Here is a 20,953-nt window from a genome sequence, read left to right on the forward strand (position 1 = left end):
GACACATGAATGCAAGACACCATCAATAACTATAGTTTATTTCTAATATTCAATGTCAGAGGATGTGAGGTCTGGTAAAGGGGAAGAAATCTTTGAAATGGCATCAATTTTAGTGAACGGATAAGCTTTTCCGGTCTCCATTGAGTATGGCTACCAAGCACTGCTGTGTTTGTTGGTGACAAAGGTGAGATGGTTTCATATGGACTAAGAACATCAATGTGTGTAGGACTGAGGTGTCTTGTTGAGTGTGAGTGAGGCACTGCTTTAGACCGTTGCTTTTTACCAGCCAGTCTTTCAGGTGCTGAAAGACTAATTTGGTTGCATCGAACATGTGCTGCTGCACCTGCTAGGCATTTGGTAAAAACTCAAGGGGCATGTATGACTCCAAAAGGTAGGACTCTGAATTGATAACGAGATCTACTTACCTTGAAAACATAAAACTGACAGTGAGCTGAGTGGATGAGAATGTGTAAGCAATCGTCCTTTAGATCCAAGTGCTGCCATGCAGTTCCTGGCACAGAGCTGGGGAATTAAGTTTTTGAGACTTATCTCCTGCAAAGTCTCCCATCTTTTTTGGGGAATAGAAAGTACATGGAACAGATTCCTTGTTCACCCTGGTGTGGAAGGACAGGTTTGATGGCTACTTTTGTACGGCCTGCCCATCTTCCAGTAGCGGGGGTAGGTGGTCTTGACTGATGTTATGCCTGACTGGGTTATATATAGGTTGGTGTGGTGTGAAATTCCAGGCTTTGGCCTAGGTAGATGATTGAAAGCACCTAATGGCCTGAGGTAATGAATATGCTACTTACCAGTATGCATCTGTTCTTGGCATGTAGGGCTGCTAACATTCATATCTTAGCATTAGATCGCCGCCTAGTGTTGGGTCCGGATGATCGCACATTGTTGTCCTGGAAGAGTCTTCGAAGTATCCTGAGATAGGTGGCTCCTCCTCTGGACTACAGTGCGCATGGGCATCGGCTCCATCCCCAGATTGTTTTTCGCCATTGTGGCAGAAGATGGAGTGAAAAGTGTAAAGGATGTCCATGCTAATGACTGAATACAATAGTATATCTGCAGCTGCAACAGGCACCGGGGAGGAGGGTGGGCGATATGAATGTTAGCAGCCCTACATGCCAAGAACAGATGCATACTGGTAAGTAGCATATTCAGTTCGAGGCATGTGGGCTGCTAAATTCATATCTTAGCATAGAATACATAGCAGTCCCTCCATCAGCGGCGGTTGCCCGTGCCAGCTGCAGAAACCTGAAAGAGTGTCTTGAGAACAGCCTGTCCTACAGCAGCTTGCTGCTTGGAATGCACATCAACACAGTAGTGTTTGGTAAAGGTATGTGGTGTAACCCACGTGGCTGCTCTGCAAATGTCCTCTAAAGGAATGTTCCCTAGGAAAGCCATGGATGCCCCCAATTTGCGTGTGGAGTGCGCCCTTGGGGGTATCGTTAGAGTGCGCTTGGCCTTTTGATAACATATTTGGATGCACTTAACAATCCACCTGGCTATTCCTGCTTTGGAAATGGGGTTGCCTTTGTGTTGTGGTGCGAAGGCAACAAAAAGTTGTTTTGTCTTTCTAAAGGGTTGTGTCCTGTCTATGTAGTACATCAACGCCCTCCGTACATCTAAGGTATGGAGCATTCTTTCCGCTACCGTTTGTGGGTTTTGGAAGAATGCCGGCAAGTCAATAGTTTGGTTGAGATGAAACTGTGACACCACCTTCGGAAGGAATTTGGGGTTAGTGCGTAGCACTACCCTATTTGGATGAATCTGAATGAAAGGCTCTTGGATTGTGAGCGCTTGTAGCTCACTAACACGCCTCAGTGACGTAATAGCTATTAGGAAAGCTACTTTCCACGTTAGGAACTGGAGTTCACACGAGTGCAGTGGCTCAAAAGGTGGTCCCATCAGTCTGGTGAGGACCACATTGAGGTTCCACACCGGAGCTGGTGGTGTTCTTGGGGGAATGACTCGTTTCAGACCTTCAAGGAAAGCTTTAATGGCAGGCACTCTGAAGACAGAGAGATGCTGCCTGTTCTGAAGATAAGCCGCTATGGCGGATAGATGTATCCGAATGGAAGTGTACGCTAGATTGCACTTGTAAAGATGCAACAGATAGCAAATGATGTCAGGGATAGATGCATCTAGCGGGTTGATGTCATTGGCTGTACAGTAAATGACAAAACGCTTCCATTTCGCAGCATAGCATGCTCTGGTAGTTGGCTTCCTTGCCTCCTTGATGATGTCCATGCATTCCGGAGGTAGGTTAAGGTATCCAAACTCTAGGACTTCAGGAGCCAGATCGCCAGGTTGAGCTGTTGTGGATCTGGATGCTGAATTTCTCCATGGTTCTGCGTCAAAAGTCTGGGCGTGAGGCGCAGTCTTTGATGCGGCACCACCGAGAGTTCGAGGAACGTGGTGTACCATGCTTGGCGCGCCCACGTTGGAGCAACAAGGATGAGAGTCATCGCGTGCTGCCTTAGCTTTCTTGCCACCAGCGGTATCAGAGGGGCTGGCGGAAAAGCGTACGCAAATCTGCCTGACCAGTTCATCCATATCGCATTCCCCTGCGACTGTGGGTGAGGGAACCTGGCGGCAAAGTGTTGGCATTTTGCGTTTTCTCTTGTGGCAAACAGGTCTATCTCCGGATGACCCCACTGCTGGAAGTACGGGCGGAGGACAGATGGGTGTATCTCCCACTCGTGCATTTGATGGCTGTACCTGCTGAGCAGATCCGCCATCTGATTGTCCTTTCCCGGGAGGTGTTCCGCCATGAGGAAAATGTTCCTCTGAATGGCCCACTTCCACATGCTCTGAGCCAGATGAGACAGCTGTGGCGAGTGGGTGCCCCCCTGCTTTTGAATGTAGTACATCGCGGTCATGTTGTCCGTCCGGACTAACACTACCTTGTTGCACAGATGTACAATGAAGGACTTGATCGCCATGAAGATTGCCATCAGTTCCAGATAATTGATGTGCATCTTCTGTTGCTGCGTCGTCCATAGTCCCTGCACTGTGTAAGTGAGCAGATGAGCTCCCCATCCCTGGAGAGATGCGTCCGTTGTCAGGATAATCTGTGGCACTGGCTCCTGGAACAGTCGGCCCTTGCAAAGGTTGTGTGGAGTCCACCAATGCAGAGAGTCGTATGGTTTGGTTGAGCCATGGCCGTCAGGGTATTGATCGTCGCACCTAGAAACTGCCGGACATGTGCCGGCTGAAGATGCGACTTTGGGTAGTTCAACGAGAAACCTAGATTGTGAAGGAGGTGAATGGTGGTCGACATGTCCGCGGCGCACTGTTGTTCCGACTTGGCTTGAACGAGCCAGTCGTCCAGGTAGGGGTAGACATGGATGTTCTGCCTCCTGAGGTGCGCTGCTACTGTCGCCAGACACTTGGTAAACACCCTTGGGGCTGTGGTGACTCCGAAGGGTAGGACCTTGAACTGGTAATGCTTGCCTTGAATAGTGAACCTGAGGTATTTCCTGTGGGACGGGTGGAGTGGAATGTGGAAATAAGCATCCTTGAGATCTAAGGTTGCTAAGAAGTCCCCTTGGTTTAACAAGGGAAGAATCTGTTGCAGTGTAAGCATGTGGAAATGTTCTGATAGTATGTACAGGTTGAGGGGACGAAGATCTAGAATGGGTCTGAGAGATCCGTCCTTCTTTGGAATAAGGAAGTACAGGGAATATACCCCTGTGCCCTCCTCCTCCACCAGCACGAGCTCGATTGCGCCTTTTTGCAGCATCGCCACTACTTCCTGCTGCAATAAGTGCAAATGCTCTGCGGACATAGGCCGTTGCCTTGGTGGAATGTTGGGTGGCGTGGACTTTAACTCTAGACAATAACCGTACTGGACAAGTTGTAGCACCCACCTGTCTGTGGTGATGTTTCTCCAGACGGGCAGGAACTGCTGCAGTCTCCCCCCGACAGGTGTTAAGTGGTCGGGGGGCAGTGACAGAGAGTCACTGTTTGCTTGGGGTAGAGGAGCGGGAGTTGTTGTTTGCTCTGCCGCGACCTCTGTTGCTGTTATTTCTGTAACCTCCCTTGTTCTGTTTTGTGAACGAGGATTGTGCTCCACCTCTTGAGAATTGCGATTGTTGACCCATTTGTCCTCTGGTGACTCCACGTGCACCTGAGCGACGAAAATTATTGCCACGAAACTGTTGTGATTGTAGGGCCCCCATAGATTTAGCAGTTTCCGTGTCCTTCTTTATCTTTTCGAGGGTGGTGTCAACATCTGGACCAAACAGTCTATCAGGATTGACTGGCTGATTAAGTATGGTTGTCTGAATATCAGGTTTAAACCCTGATATGCGGAGCCAAGCTTGTCGTCTCAGCATGACGCTAGTGTTGATCGCCCTAGCTGCCGTGTCTGCGGCGTCAAGTGCACACTTGATGGCTGCGTTGGAGATCAGTTTCCCTTCCTCAAGAAGCAGTTTGGTGCCTTCTTGAAACTTTGGAGGCAGGTGTTGTACAATCTGCTCTAGGGTGTCGTAATGCGCCCTATCGTAACGTGCTAAGAGTGCTTGTGTATTTGCAATACGCCAAAAGTTTGCAGCTTGTGCCGCCACTCTTTTGCCCCCTGCCTCTAGCACTTTGGACTCCTTGTCTGGGGGAGGAGCTTCGCCCGTTGTCTGGGAGTTGGCCCGTTTCCTGGCATTTGCGACCACAAGAGAGTCTAGTGGCAACTGTCCCCGAATGTATGCAGGGTCTGCAGGTGCTGGTCTATACTTTTTCTCGATACGTGGATTGACCACTCTCGCTCTGGTAGGTTCTTTAAAGATGTCAGCTGCATGCTTGAGGACTCCCTTGAGCATAGGCAGCGTTTTCACAGTTCTTTCAGAGACTGAAAAAGTGTCAAAGAGAAAGTCCTCTTCTACTGGGTCAGCATGCATGTCCACATCATGATTAGCAGCTGCCCTCTCAATGAGTGCATGAAAACCTGCAGAATCTTCTGTTGGGGATGCACGTGCACTGAAATGTTGTGGGTCTTGCCCCACACTTTGGGTGCCTTGGTCACCAATGTCATCATATGCATCTGGATGTGCATCTGGTTCATTGATGGGGAAGGTGTATTGGTCCTCCTCGTCATATCCCTCACCCTCAGAGTGTTCTGGTTAGGGAGTAGGGCTTCTTCTTGGAGGAGGCTGGATAGGTTCTATGAGGTCAGAAGCGTCCTGAGGAACCCTTTTCTTCTTTAGTGGGATGACATAGGAGTCCAGAGGCTCAGAAGTAATCCTCCTTTTGTATAGGGTTAATTTGCCAGTGTTGGCGTCGATGAAATGCTCAGAATCGTCCTCTGATTCGAGTTCTCGACCTGAAGGTACCCCCGCCGTAGAAGAATCCAACTTCTTTGGCGTCGATTTCGTCGAAAAGGCCTTCGGAGCCTCTTTCGGCGGCAGAAGGAAGAGAAGCTTACTCTTAGGCTTTGCCGGAGTGTCCTTCGGCGTCTGAGGCGACGGTAACGGAGCCGACGTAGCAGCGGCCTTGTCCCTGATTCTCTGCAGCGAAGCGGCGATGGGGGACACTTCACTTACAGTGGCTTTTGGCGCCGACGAGCATGTCTTGACCTTCCCCTCGGATCCGACGTCATGGTGGCCTTTCGGAGTCTTGGACGCCGATGCAGTTGCCGCCGACCCAGAGTCCTTGGATCGATGCGCAGATGTGCCAGCCGTCGATCCGTGTGCTTGTGTCGCCTCCGACTCCAATACGCGACCGACGGACGGAGTCCCAGTCGGAACCGGAGCCGTGCCGCTGGCCTTGGCGTGCTTAGACGGTGTCGCAGCGGTTGATCCGTGCCGACCACCCTTCTTAGAGGATCCCTCCTCTGGCGCCGATTTTGACCCTGTGGAATCGACCGACTTCTTCGACTTCTGTGGACCGGAGGTCGACGGAGCCGATGCGGCGGGTGCAGTAGCTTTCTGTTGGCCGGCCGCCCGCCATTTTAGGGACGCTCGAGTCCTTAAGTTTCAGTTTCGTTTTCGGGTCGGCCATTTTAGGCGTAGTCGACACCGTTGGTTTCGGTTTCGGTTTCGATCCGGCATGCCCAGCAAGTATGTCCGTGGCCGGGCCTGAAGGCGGGGCCGTGGCTTGCGGTACGGGGTCTTGGGTAAGGCCAACTGGCGATCCCGTGACCCGATCGTGATCATCGAAACCTTCGGGGCATCGCTCGTCCCCTGAGCTATCTGCCGCGGCCCCATAAATCTCTTCGACGTCCCCTACCTCGTCGACGTATTCAAGGCCTTGATCCACGACTCCGTCGTCGTCTTCCGGATCCGCCTCGACCTCCGTTTCGGGTGGGGATATTTGGAGATGATGACCCTGTTCATCTTCTTCTTGGTCGCCGAAGATGTTTTCTGGATCCGGGGCCGCTTGTCTGGCCTCCAGGCGCACCGCGCGCCGAAGCTTGAGAGTCTTTTTCGACCTGAATTGAGCGCAAGCCTTACACTTGCCGTCATCATGGTCCGGTGAAAGGCATTTGTTACAGACCGGGTGCAGGTCTATATGTGGGTACTTGGACCCACAGAGCGGACAGTACTTAAACGGACTCCGCTCCATGCTGGAAAGTCGTGGTTGTGTCGCGATGAGAAGGCCTCGATGTCCGAAGAGTGAAAAAACTCCGCTGAATCCGACTTCAAGAGTCGGAAGAACTCGAGACCGTGCGCAAACAATACCAACGCTATAAATACAAGGCCTTTTGGCCTTAAAAAGTTAGTTTTACTCGGTTCCGACAGAGAGAAGTCGAGACCGCATCCGAACCCAATGGCGGAAAAAAACAATCTGGGGATGGAGCCGATGCCCATGCGCACTGTAGTCCAGGGGAGGAGCCACCTATCTCAGGATACTTCGAAGACTCTTCCAGGACAACAATGTGCGATCATCCGGACCCAACACTAGGCGGCGATCTAATGCTAAGATATGAATTTAGCAGCCCACATGCCTCGAACTATCCTTTCACTGGGAAAAGTATAACCCGATGAGCCCTCCCGCCGCCCCATACAGGTATTGAGAGGTCGGGTAATGTATGGAAGGTCTGCTGGGATGCAGTGGTGGCCTTGTTTTGGGCACCTCTGACCTTACCCAGTTTGTTGCCCCGGAAGCAGACTGATGTGTGGTTTGGTTTATTGACCTTCTTAAAAAAGGTTGCGGCAGCTGGTAAGACACATTGTGGGGGCCTGCTGTATTTGCTGCTGTCCATTTCTGTTGGCGGTGAAACCCTGACAATTGAAGGTTACTTACTAGGTGTCTGCCTTTTTTTCTGAAACAGAGTAAACTTGTGTTGTAAAAAGGTACCCACTATAGAAGGGCAAGCCAGTGAGGTGCTGTTGCATCTCTGGACAGAAACTTTGATAAAGGTGTGAGCACAAAGAAGGATGTTGGCAGTATCAGCTGCGTCAAGGGTGAATTTGGCACATCTGTGTTTGAAAATACCTTGCACTCCTAGACAATTTATTTCCCATGCTTCATGTAAGGTTTGGGAAGGTCCTCCATTTTCTCCACTGATATCTGCCATACTAAGAGAGAAAATTGACAGAGTTGCAACTTGCTACAGTGTTACAAACCAGGCAGCTACACTTGTCTGTAGCATTCATTTAATTGCTAGCCTCATCAAGCAGACTGGTGTTCCGCGAGCCAAGCATGAATGCTCTTTTTCATGCTGTGTGGACAGCAAGGGAATCAGGTGCAACATGTCCGTGATTGAAGAGGAGGTGTGCCTTTGCATTTATTTTCTCTCCATCCTACATATGACGAACTGTGCTTTAAATGAATCATTTAAGTATGAGTGGAACACTTGAACATACTCTTGAGCATCGGGGAGAACTGCATGGACTGCTCAGTATTAAACAGGATCTCAATAAGGAAGTCATCCTCTTCTTCCACTACATGGAGTTTAACTTTGCAGTGGTCTGCCGCTCGTTGTACGATTGTCTAATACGCAGTTGTGTCATCGGGTAGTCATGGCTTAATTGTTTAAGGTTCCAAAGATTGGTTGTCTGAAGGGTCCACAATATCAACATGACTAGGATTATCTACATCATCCATGGGCATTGGGTCCCCATATAAGTCGAACTGCTCTGCAGAGGGGTCCTGGTCACAGTCTGTGTGAAGAGACTCAGCCAGTGATGGTGAGAGTTCAGGTAATGGTGCAAGTGGTGGTGTAGGTTCCCTGGGTCGTTACCTAATTAGGCGTTAAGCCCTAAGCTTATCTGAAATAGCCTCCTCAGAGGTGAGGCAGTGTTTTTTGGCAGGTGGTTGGCCTTTTGTAGGAGGCTGTACAAGTGTGTGGCAGGAAACTGGATGAATATAAATCCATGTTTGCTGTATGCCACGCTGGTTGCCTTTGTCTTCGACAGGGAGGATGCTGCTTTAAAAGGAGTTCGAAGATGGTTTAGGTTTCAGCTTTGGAGTACATCTCGGTTCTTAGACGGGGTTGAGGGGTTTTGGAAACACATGGCAGCACCAACTGTCAAGGATTCAAAGAATGCAGGTCTGCAGAAAAGGCATGGCATTCTCCGTGCTGTTTCTTGTACTTGAGCAAAGGCTTCAGCGGAGGTCAAACCACACAGGGATGCTCCTCAGCGAGGGGAGTGTGTGAAACAACACGTCGCACAAATTCAGTCAAAAAGTGACTGGACAGGGCCTTCTTGGGCCTTGTTATTCCTTTGTCGCCTCCTATTAGCAATGGTTTGTATGTTAAATGTGACCTGTTTCCTTTGCTGCTCTGTCCTTCAATAAAAAGATTTAAACATAAAAAGTGACTGGAGGTACCGCTCTCTCCGGATCTGTGCTGGCTGGCGCGGAAAAAGAAAGAACGGACGTCAGCACAGCCGGCTCAGCACTGAGCCCTGAAACAGCGAACACTGTGCTCTAATAAATTAGTTATCAAGTACAGCACAGGCCCAATGTTAAATGCTGCACATCGACATCAAGGAAGCTGGAAGTGCAAGTATCAAAGATAACTGAGGGAATAAGAGTAAAACTTAGGAACTCCTTGTGTGCTAGTAACTGCCCTGTCAATCCTTTCAATGTCAGCAATTTGTGATCCAATGTAGGCCTTTTAAACTAGCACCAATGTTCCTCACCAAGACTGGGTATTCAATAGGAGCTTTCACTTTGAAGACTATGCTTGGGTATTCAATAGGAGCTTTCACTTTGAAGACTATGCTCGACTTAGTACAAGTCGACCCTCCAATCAGTCTCTCAGCAACAATCTTCTATTAAAGTTGTGACTTTAAAGCAGGAGCCATAATGCTTTGCTTGGTGCTTGGCTATAAATAATTTCCTAGGAGGGAGTTCAGGGTGAATTCCAGTGAGTTTGGGCAATTCTGCAACACTCAAAAGCAATCTTTTCCCCAGAGAAAGAACATTTTGCGCTTCCTTCAAACAAAACCGGCTCTGCTTCAAGATTGAAAATGTACATGAGAAACTGCTGCTCATTTTTCATTTTGTAAGTCACAGGGGTATGTACGAAATAACAATTTCCATCTGCAGCCCACCCCTCCCCTGGAGAAAGGTAATCGGATTTAAAGAAAGAAGAGAGATAACTGTGAAAAACCCTTGCTGCAAAGACGTTCTAGCTCATGTGCCAGAGGGAATTTAACATTCACAAAGAGTAACTAAGAGCAGATCTCTGAGCTCTATTTAAACTCTTGGAGAAGCCAGCAAGGCAGTTAGTTCACTGAAAGAATCTCACTGCAGTGGCTGAAATTGCAATGAAATGAAATGAAATGGAACATCCAACTTTTCGAACACTCGAGAATTAAAATACATTCAAAATGTTTTAATTTTTATATTAGTGTAGGATTTTATGCCAAAGAAGGTTGCTCTATGAATCCAGAACACTTGAAAGGGACTGCTGGCAGCAAATACTACCTATATAAATTATTCTGGAAAGAACTAGAACAAGCATTTTTTTTATGTTGCCTGCATTTTAAGATGTCCAAGAAGAAACCAGAGTTTTAAGTGCACATAATAGTACTGAAACAGATTGCTTGAGTGGCCACTATCCAGGTGCACAGTTTTAAGTAAATAAGGAACTAGTGACCATCAGAACTGTAAAGGATTCTCTCAATCATTCTTCTCTTTGACCAATTTGTGTCCTTTCATTTATTGCTATATGGATTATTATAATACTGGGGACAGAGCATATGATGACACGCTGCTAAAAGATTCTTAATCCCAGTTATTACAAGCCTAATCATCATTTGGTTTTGTGAGTCCTGTCTGTTCACAAGTCCTTTATTTGCTGTACTTCTCTGCTTGTTATTTTACTCCCTAGCATTGCACACTCTTGCAGGATTAACCTCTGAGCGGGAAGTCAAGAATGTGTGATAGATGTCATTGATCGAAAAATGCATTAGGTATGGATGGAAGTAAGTCTAGATTTGGTCAAATTGAGATGCACTAGTCTGGCTATAGCATGTGGTACTCCTGGACTAATAATCCTCTGTCTCCACTGCATGTTAATGGCATGCATTTCGCTTTTGACCGTTAAGGAAGATCAACCTTGCAGCAAATGGAAACTATGTACAGTGTTTTAGCTCACAAGATATAACTTGTTTTATTACCCAGTGGCAGTCGCCACTGGGTAGTCATAGCTAGGTTTGCGTTTCCATAGGAAAGGCATTTTTGGTTTTCCAAATTACTTTGGTGCCTTTTGATGAATAGTCAAGAAATGCTCCTCAAATAATAAAATAAAAAATAAGCCTCATCCACCTTCCAACTCAGCAATATCCTGGTAAGTTTTGGTGTGATCCGTCAAGCAGGGGACAAGAAAAATGAGGGGGTGGGTCCTAAAATAGATTTTCCCCAAAAAATTTCCATAAGAAAACTGAAAAGCGATGCTGCAAAAACTGATGAACTGAATTATACCATATTTGGCAGAAAAATAGATCTTGGTTCAGAAAGCGTGGCTTTTGTGAACTGATGTAAACTCATGCAGTAGTTTTTGACCGTTCAAAGCTCAAATACTGAAAAAAGGTGAAACAAAAAAAAAGACTTAAAGGATTGCAGGCTTGGCGCCCTAGGGCCAGGTGTGGGTGTCCAAGTGGGACCCCGCCTGGGACCAAAAAATATATATTTTACTTAATGTTGCTGTGATTTTGATGAGCATCCACATAAATGTTTAACTTTTGTTAAATATTTAAATAAAATAGGTTTTATTTTTGAAATATGCCTGTTATCCTCGTTATTATAACAGCATGCCAGAGGTGTTACAGGGCTGTGTTTTCAGTTAATTCGCACAATGAATTCTTAAAACACTTTGGTAGCAAGTGCTGAGGGACACATAATTCTGCCTAGCAAACCATAGAATTATAAGTTAAGGTTGTAACGAAGGGGGAAAAAAGATTTGCTAGAGAGCTCAGCGGTCACTAAAACAATAGCAGCCACCACAAACAGGAATCCAACAGACAGGCTAAGTCACCTAAATTCAAACAATGACAGTCGAAGAAAAGTAAAGTACTCAAAGTAGACTTTAGAGTGTTATATAATCAAAAGCGACAATACTTCTCAAACACATTGCTCGGTTTCTTTTTAGACATGGATTAAAAGCTATCTTTGTCTGTTGCAGGAGTGGTTTGTAATCCTATTATAATACATGGGATTCTTCGGTGTCTGTATAAACACTTTCATCTCTAATTTCTTCATAATCGGCTGCTTGTGACGCACCCAGTTACCAATTATAAAGAAAAGATGTCAGCACTAAACTATAAGTTACCAGAGCCAGCAGCCAAGGTGAAAGGTAGGTCAGGTCACGGAGCAAATGCCTATCTTTCTAGCCTAAAGTGACATGCAGAAAGAACATGTTTATTTTTGCACTCCTTAGACAATTATAGGAAAGTTAGAATTTTTCTGCATGTTTCTACACATTCTGAGTGACTGCAGCTTTTTTTTTTTTAAATATAAAAACTGACTTGTATTGAACTGTTTAAAATATCTTTTTTGAGCAGTTTAATTGTGCACTAGAGGTTCTATTTTTATTTTTCATGTTTGGTAACATGCTCTCTTTCAAATTAAATAGCTTCACACCAAGGTTTTAATTGGTTTGTGGGAAAGGCAATGGTGCGACCATGTATTATACGAGATAAAATACTACCTGCTGTACATAAGGATATTGCAAGTAACCTTGGAGTTCCACAACCTTATAAAGTAACCCGGCCTTCAGCCTCATCCTCTATTTGGCTACAGAACTCCTCGGTGACTTGCAATATCCTTATGATGTATGGCAGGGGGTACCTTATCCCTTATAAATTGCTGGGCAATCCCTGGATTCACATGTCACACAGCACCTACCACTACGTTCCCTCCGATCCAGCCTTCTGCTTGACTTTGAAACTAATTAGTGTGGTCAGTGAAGGGAATTAATTGAAGAGTTAACAGTTCCAAAGTCTTTCGGTAATAGAAGGCCGAACCATAGTTCAGACAGCACCATTCTCCGGCTCACCTAGACCTCTGACCCCTGAAAGAAAAACCTCCATATTGTCACTGCCTGCATCAAGAAACAAGCTCCTACCGATATCACAGTCTGAAAAGCATGGTAGTTATCCATTTCTTCTGCAACATAGTTAAACGCTCTAAGAAGGGCAACACCAGCATTTTCCAGCCCATCTACATCTTCAGAATCATCCACCACAAAAACTAGGCCAATCCTACCAAAAAGAAGAAAGACAAATGTTAAATCAAGTTCTACAGAAATTCATTAGCATGCAAAGTAACATAAAACAAAACTGACCAGCAAACAAGCAAATGAAAATACCTGCAAATCTAATGGACGGATTCAGATTGCTATAGTAATGCAGATTTGGGTGCAAACATGGGTTTCTATCCGAATTGGGATCACAAGCCAAGGTGTGGTTCTAACAGCCAAAACACTGACTGGCTTCTTCAACGTGAGGTTGATAAAAAAAGCTGACAACTCTTGGCACTCTTTAAAGGCTTCTTTATTATAATTCATTGCCTTTCGCAAAACCAAAAAAGAAAAGGTATTTTAAGATCCCACATAACTGGTCTTCTACTTCACAAAGTTATAAATTAGTCCTTGAATACATTAAGATCCTTGCACAAACCAGTAGTTAACACGTTTGACTTAGCACAAGAATCAATATAAAAAGGATACAATTGAGCCTTAAAGGGCACACACAGAAAGGCTATTTATCGTTATTTGCAATAAATGCAAGAAGGGAGACTTTATGGAGCAGTTGGTTATTTATTAATAGATTAGATAGATCTAGTGGAGGAGGGTCCACAAATAGCAATAGCCATTTGGAGTAGAATGCTTATCCCTTGAAGCAGACTTTGGGTAGAATCCAGTACTGGACATGGGACTAGAATTTCCTTTTCTAGCCTGCTTAATTTAATAAAGTAGGTCGACCCTTCAGTGTGTCAGGCCTAAATTCAATACACTTGTCAGTGAACACGTGTGAACAGGTTAGTGGTCTAAGTGGGTATGCCCACTTTACAAAATGATTTTAATGGATTTTGTGGAAGTTTCTGGTGCTAGTCCATTCTCCACTCCCTTCATAAAAAAGGAACCATAAAGACTTGGCAGGCAATTGTAGGATTATTGCCCTATTGGATTTTGAGGGCAAATGGTTTGCCAAAATCCTGCTTGAGGAACTCGAGACGATAGTTGTAACAAACATTTATAACGCTTTATCAAACTAATGACGCGTGATAATATGTTGGCCCTGGGGGAATGCGTTTCTGAAACCTTTATAGACAGTACATAGACTTTCATGGGGTTAATATAGTTTGTGTTGGAAAAAATAAAGCAATATATTACTTACCCTGTAAGTGTCTATATGCAGCGTGTAGTGCCGTATATTCACATGCTTAACATACTCCTTCCATCTACCGTTGGACTTGGGCTTTTGTAATTTGTTTTTTCTCTAGTGACGCCTACTATGCCCATGTTCATTGGCTCCTTTGTTAAGATGGTTTTGTAGCTCATTGGGTGAGCTGTAGGTTAGGAGCAATAAGTGACAGACGAGATGAGTATGCGAGTAAATAATAGGATATTGAGAATATTAGTAACAAAATACTTCAACCAATAGCTACTGGGGAGGAGGATTGGTGCATATGAATCTACGGCACTACACGCAACGAATAGATACTTACTAGGTAAGCAATATATTCTATTCTTAGCATGTGCTGACCATAGATACAAATGCTTAGCATCAAATATAAAGCAGTGCTCTCCAAAAGCAGGGGTTAGCTAGTGTTTGATGAAGATGTGTTCTTAAGACAGCTTGACCCTCTCTAGCTGGTTGATCAGCTAATACACCAACACAATAATGTTTTGTGAATGTATGCAGGTTATTCCATGTAGCTCAATTCAAATGGGGGTAACTGTTCCAGGGTTGGGTGCAAAAGTCACCCATGAAAAGGAAAAGAAATGAAAGAAGTGGGGTCCTATGTTTACACTGTGCGGGCTAAAGGAAAGCACAAGTCTTGTCTCTTGATGCCCTCACACACCCGAAGAATGTCATACTTCATCATCGGGCGGTTGCTCCTCGTCAGGCCGATGCTGCAATGCCGTATGAGTCCCCCGAAGGGTCGCTTTGATGAGGATCTTTTTTTTTGGTACGGCCATATGATGAGTGAGGGTGTGAGATAAAGGGTTCTGAGAAAACAAGTGTGGGAGTGAATGATAAAACTAGCTAAGGAATACCGAGGTGACTTAAGTTTAATATATAGGCTCCCTAGGTCGTGTGTTACCTCATGCAACAGAAGATCCAAATGCTTCAAAAAGACATCAAAAGGTTCGACAAGGAGAAGATATACCCCTACACTAAAGAAGATTTCTAACCCTCGGACATCGATGCATCATCAGAGGACGGCCCTATAGCACCTGACCACTCGAACCTTCCCACCAACAGCAACTCGAGTAACAGTTGGGGAAAGAACATGAACAGACAGGGACTTTTCCCACCCCCCGTACCTGCAATGTATGGGTATCCTAACCAACTTTATCCTCCACAAGGACGATTGTGGTACCCGGCTTACCCCGGACCCCAACAGGGTTTCCAACCACTTTACTTCCAACACCCTCCTCCTCCTTTTTGGAACAGAGGTAGGGGCAGAGGAAGACGAAGAGGAAACATACAGGTCCAATGGCAGGACATGGAGACACAAAGGACAGAGAGGAGCCAGACAAACAAAAAAACCTGATTGCAAACATATCGGAGAGAACACTTTTCTCAGACGAAATCGTAGTTTTGGAAAAGGGGCTTGGATTCGTACTGACACTGAAGGAACACAACTTTCGACTCAATGAGGAGTTACATCAATTGTTTTGTAAAATCAGGCTGAGGTCTTTCTTCCATGACAATACCACCTGACCCAACTCTCCTTGAAGCACTGAGTCAGCTTTGTGGCTTGCCAAAAAGGCGAGTTCTATTGACGGGCTTGTCTATACGGAGTGCCTGCATTTCTCTAAAAAATTCAGATAACATCAGCCAGGCACAGCGGCGAAGTGTCACCGATTAAGCAATGGTCCTGCTGCCCAGCAAGTCTGCTGTGTCCAGCCCGTATCTGATGGCGAACCTTTCTATGTCTGTGCCATGGGCAATAGCCTGATTCAGGATGGCTTGGCCCTTCTCAGAGACCAGAGACAGCACTTGTGCAAACGAGTCCCACACAATGTGGCTATATTGGCACAAGAGGCACACAGTGTTTACCAACTGCAGTGCAAGGCTGATGGAAGGGAAAATAATCCTCCAAAAGGTATGCAGCCTCTTGGATTAACTGTCCAGTAGAGTGGTAGGGAATGGGCAGAGATTCCCTCTGGATGTGGAGGTCTGCACCACCAGGCTCTCTGGAATAGGGTGACGGGGTGAAGACAGCTGTGTCCCAGGGAGAGGGGCAGTGGCGACGTGCAATCGTCCTGTGCACAAGAGTGCTTATGCAGGGCCTGGCCAATGCCCGAATAGGACATTGGAGAGTGCTTGATTAAAGGGTAGTAAGGGTTCTCTGTGATGAAGAACCTCTGTCAGGACATTAGTTTTTCATTCCACGTGAGACAACTGGAGGTTGAGGACCTCGGTTGTCCTCTCTACCAGCATAGCAGCAAATTCTTCCTCCTCTGTAGCCACACTAGGAGGAGAGACCAGACCAGTGTCTAGTGAAGTATCCAGGTCACTGGAGTCTGCCAACTCCTACCAGTCATCATCAAGTTGGGCCAAAGGGTCTTTATGGGGGTCAGGGTATCTGTAAGAATCCTCATATCTTCCTCCGCAAAAGTCACCACAGGTCCTGCCAAATAATGGAGGCACTGTTTCCAACTCGGACAGAGGTTGGGATCCAGTCTGTGTCCACGTCAAACTACGCTGGTCCGGCCCAGTGTCAGAGTTGGGAATGACTATGGGTTTGGCGGCGCAGGAAACCACACCACAGGACCGAACCTCAGCAAACGTCATGGATTTGCAAATAGCTCTGATCCGGGAATTGATCCAGAGGGTCCAGCAGGCATTGAGGGCAAACCTTTGAGCAGAAGTCCAGGCAGTGCACCTCCCAGACCCATGGGGTCCAAACGTGCCCAGGTTCAGACTCCGCACATTGAATGTGGGGCCTTGACTTGTAGTGTCGTTCCTACACCTCGTCCGATGACTTGGACCAGTTGAGGTGAAGAGAGCATTGACTTCTCAGACTTCTTATGTTGGTGAGACGTAACAGATGACGACTGACAGGAGTGACTCAGTGCGGGACTGGGAACTTACACGCAAACAAGAGCGGTACAGAGACTTTGATGTCAGCCCACCGGGAGCTTAGTTATCAACTTCCAAATCACCTTCACATTCATGGTGTAGCAGTTGAGACTGTTCCTGGAGTTGTGTTCGATTCCAGGCACCACAGCTAAACAAGATGTGGTGCCGTCAAAGACATTTGCCTGTCACAGGAACCACAGGGTATAAACACTAGTGGCTTTTTAGGGGACACCCATAGCACACTGGGAACAGAAATGCTAAAAAAAGTATAGAACATTTTGAAAAAGGGGCTAAGATATGACCCGGGTACCTCTTCCAGATCCACGCTGTGGAGGTGGAAAGAAAGGAACTTGTATCAGCACGCTGGGGTGGTACCTATATGGGCACTACAAATGCCACATCCGCTGTGAACAAAGACAGAGCCGTTTGACCCCACCTAACGCATGCAGAGGTACTGCTCAAGATGTTCCGAATTCAGTCTGAAGCCTGGGGGATATTCCAAGGTGAGGAATATGCAGCTAGAAGGCTCTATCAGATAAGTTAAATTAAATGAATGAATAAAAACATGCAAGTGCCTGATAAGAATAAACAAGTATATTAGTGAGCACAAAAAAAGTGAACGGACATGAGAATAATCAAATAGCAAATTTACAATAAGCAAATGGAAAAAGGAAAAACAAATAGACAGATACTTACCGCAGAGGCATGTGGTTACTTAAGAACATTTCTGCCACATTTATCAAATCAGCTGTGCTCTCATGGACTGGGTCAATGAGGAGAACCTATAACAAACCAACAGGTACCATTTAAAAATGACACTTGTATCCTCATAATGTCACTTGCAGAGGATTCTGATTACTCACAGTCAAACTTTAAATGGTCAATGTGTTACTCCTTAAGTCAATATGGCTACTCTTTTTCAGACTGGCATAGCAAGACAAATCACATGTTGGAATGAGATATCTTCTACACACCATAATGATCACTTGTGGAATATTTAGAATCCAAGTAGTAAATCTTCAAAGTGAACACTTATATCAACATAAAGGCATGTTCAATTCAAAATCATTATTAATCACATTACTGCCTCTCTCACTTAGGTTTCAAAAGTTTTTTTGGTCTATTTGTTTAAGAAGGAACTCATGTCACAATGTTACTTTATATCAAATAGAGCATCAACAGTGTCAAAACAGTGCCTCATGCTGGAAGGTTTCCAGTGTTATTCAGACAAGTCTTTTGTTAGACTTTCATTCGTCTCCATTTACTTCACAACAATGGCTTTACAAGCACCTGTAAGGCACCTAAAGTCAAAGTCATGCTTCCCTCTACTAAGAATTCAGAGCCAGGAAGAGACAGCTGTTAGAAAGGTACTCACATACCACTGCTTTACAGCTCGAGTTTACACAATGTGATCTTTTGTGTTTGCAAAGACAAGTTTGCTTTTGTAAATTCTGAGTAAGAGCTTGAATTGCTTGTGATATAATTCACTACTCCATGTCTACAAGAATAAACTTTACTTCAAGAAAAAAAAGAAATGTTAATGAACATAAAAAAATAAAAATGTTATCCTTGATCACCAAGACAAAAAATAAATAAACAATATGCCTAACTGGCCGTGTAGACAGCTTAGGCAATACTTTGTGTCTGCCAATATATAGGCACACCAGTGCCCTGTCAATTTGAAAGCTTTTCTAGAGTAGTATTTTCAGTCGAACATACATTACTGTAATTGATCTGATTTTATTGCATCATTAAAAATGGGAAAGAGACATAATGTTGCATTCTAAGGACACACTTTTTTTTTTTACTTGATTGCTACAGGCATGTACTTCCAAACTTCCACGGGTGGGGTGCTAAACGCTTTCCACAGATAAAATCCTTACATCTGATGTATAACATTCATTACTAAATATTCAGCATGGCAATACCTTTTTCCAAACAAACTTACTCAATGGAAATGAAGAACATTGGAACCACCTATAAAACTGGACCCCTTTATCCTTTAAAGAGAGTCCATTAGTATGTTAAAGAAAGCCTCTTCATTTTTACTTTTGGCTCTTAAAATGACTGGATATTTGTTAGGGAAACCAACAGGGTACAGGTTGGAGGTAGACTCATCACTTTCTGAATAACCCTGGTGCACATTCACACTTTCTTTTCTGATATTCTATCTAACCGCAGATTCCTCACCTTTAGAAAATACCCAGGTGCCAGACATTATCCTGAAGACTGAAACAGTATTACCCCTGCAAGTTGATAGCAGGCACCATGTGGTTCTGTTTGACTTTGTGCTGCTCCAGAAGTGACGAATTAGCCGAACAGAAGTGCCACCTGGTGCATCGACATTGGTTTCTTTCTGAATAAATGAATGAATGACTGGATTTTTAAAGCAAGCGGCTAAACAGCAGTGTCGGGTACTGATGCAACTACAGGTCCAGTGTGGCACGTTATAAACTGAATAAATGGGTTTTTAACAATTTCCGAAAGGAAGTCTCATTCTGCATATTTCTTCATTGAAGAGGGAGTTGGTTCCAAATCACAACAAAAAGGAGGAGCTGCCCACTCTGTTTTTCTTGAACAGCGGAACCACTAGTTACTGTGCACCCCTCGAGCACAAGGCCCTTAAAGGGCAATATTCTCGAATACTGGCTGTAGGAAGCTGGCTCTGTATATGATATCACTAGGTGGTAATGCCGTGCAGAGAATCCAGAGGTTCTCCCAATGTATACAGGGCTCAATGCAAAAACCCAAAGTGCTCTACTAGTCGTAGTGTGGGTAAGCAGCCTTAGGCTTACCACAGAGGAGTGTAAGACATTTATTGCACACACATGATCAATAAAATACTCACAACTTAAGAAGGACATCCAGACCAATTTTATAAAATTATACTTTGTTTGTACTTTATTTTAAGACCCAGATCTTCGTAATAAGGCAAGCACGTTTTTAACGTAAAAATGTTTTCACTTTAAAAAATCGACACTTTGAAACTTTTTTCACACTGTCCAATATTGTCCTATGGGGAAAACCATATTACGGTTAAACAGGTGAGTATTGAAATTACAATTTCAGTCTTCGGAGCCAAAAGGTATCAAGGGCCAGGTAGGTACCAAAACTGCACCACCAGCGGCACAGAGGCAGCCGGGTGTAGAGGTCAAAATCAGAGTTCGACCCAATGCTTTCCAATAGAGACAGGGGGTGCCTGCAGCCACACTGCTTGCAGGTAAGTAAATCGGTTGCAACGGGACAGGTTTCTGGGGGTTAGCGCAAGCAAGGGGCTTGAGGGCACAAAGCAGCGCCAAACAGACACAAGCAGCAGCACGGGGAGGCTGGGTGCAGGGTGCAAATTAAAAGCCAGACGCCCAATGCTTTTCAATGACGATTTTCCTGACGGCAAAGAGGCTGCAGGCTAGGAACCGGAGGGTGCAGCAGGAATACCAATGACTTTGGGGTAAGTTGGGATGTAGGGAGTCATAGGGGATTCAGGTGCAGGGGTGCCTGTTGACATCGGAATCAATCTGGTTACTGGAGTGGGTTGGGGGAGCCTCTGGATTCACACTGCAGGCGTTGTCGTGGAGTGCAGGAGAAGTCAGCCAACGCTGGGCACAAGGTCGGGACCGCCGGGGAGACTTCACTGCACAGGGTCAGCCACTCAGACATGGGCCGTAGGCATTGGGTGAAGAGTGGGATGGAGAAGTGGATACCCCGGGATCCGGAGTCTTTGAAGTCTGTTTCTTCTGGACAAGTCCGCTGTCCTTAGGAGATTGGAGTCTATATTGAGGTTGTGCTGCAAGACAGGTCGCAGGCTTCGTCGAAGCTGGAGACAGGCCGGTAGGGCTGGGGCCAAGGCAGTTGTCTTCTGGCTTCTGATGTAGGATGTCTTCTTTCTTAGGTCGTCAAAGATCAGTGGTCCAGGTCTGAGCGAGCCACCTAAATGCTAACTTTAGGAGGCGTTTTAGGTGAGTAGCAGTTAGGGCCAATGGGCACCTCAACTGGGGTGACTAACCCCTCAATTATGCCACCCTCCCGTGGAAGAGGGAATACACCTAGCCCTGATTGCAGGGGTCCCCCATCCTCAAGATGCAAGAGACTGAAAAGTGTGCTTCACCTCGTTTCCCCCGCCTTAGAGTTGGGGTTTGCACAGGTGGGCACACCACCTATCTTTTTGAATTGTCCAGACGGTTTTCCTGCCCAAAATGGGGGGTGTAAACCAGGGGCTGCCATCTGCTGCTAGCAACACA

The 20,953-nt window shown here is 45.6% G+C and overlaps 2 protein-coding genes across 3 annotated transcripts in view; one reads left to right on the plus strand and one right to left on the minus strand.

Moving 5' to 3' along the window:
* Positions 1-20,953, minus strand: part of UGGT1 (UDP-glucose glycoprotein glucosyltransferase 1) — an 822,704-nt gene that overhangs the window by 505,255 nt on the left and 296,496 nt on the right. For both annotated transcript variants that reach the window (XM_078666074.1, XM_078666073.1), the window contains exons 15-16: positions 17,412-17,497; positions 12,524-12,659 (exon numbers count right to left, since the gene is read on the minus strand). In XM_078666074.1, coding sequence (XP_078522200.1) covers positions 12,524-12,659; positions 17,412-17,497 — 222 coding nt within the window. The remainder of the gene's footprint in view (positions 1-12,523; positions 12,660-17,411; positions 17,498-20,953) is intronic.
* LOC144792009 (uncharacterized) overlaps positions 17,990-20,953 on the plus strand; it is a 35,811-nt gene continuing 32,847 nt past the window's right edge. The window contains exon 1 of the mRNA XM_078666872.1: positions 17,990-18,082. Within this exon, the coding sequence (XP_078522998.1) occupies positions 17,990-18,082 (93 nt within the window). The remainder of the gene's footprint in view (positions 18,083-20,953) is intronic.

The sequence above is a fragment of the Lissotriton helveticus genome, chromosome 11 (genome assembly GCF_964261635.1).
Source record: "Lissotriton helveticus chromosome 11, aLisHel1.1, whole genome shotgun sequence".
Lineage (NCBI taxonomy): Eukaryota > Metazoa > Chordata > Amphibia > Caudata > Salamandridae > Lissotriton > Lissotriton helveticus.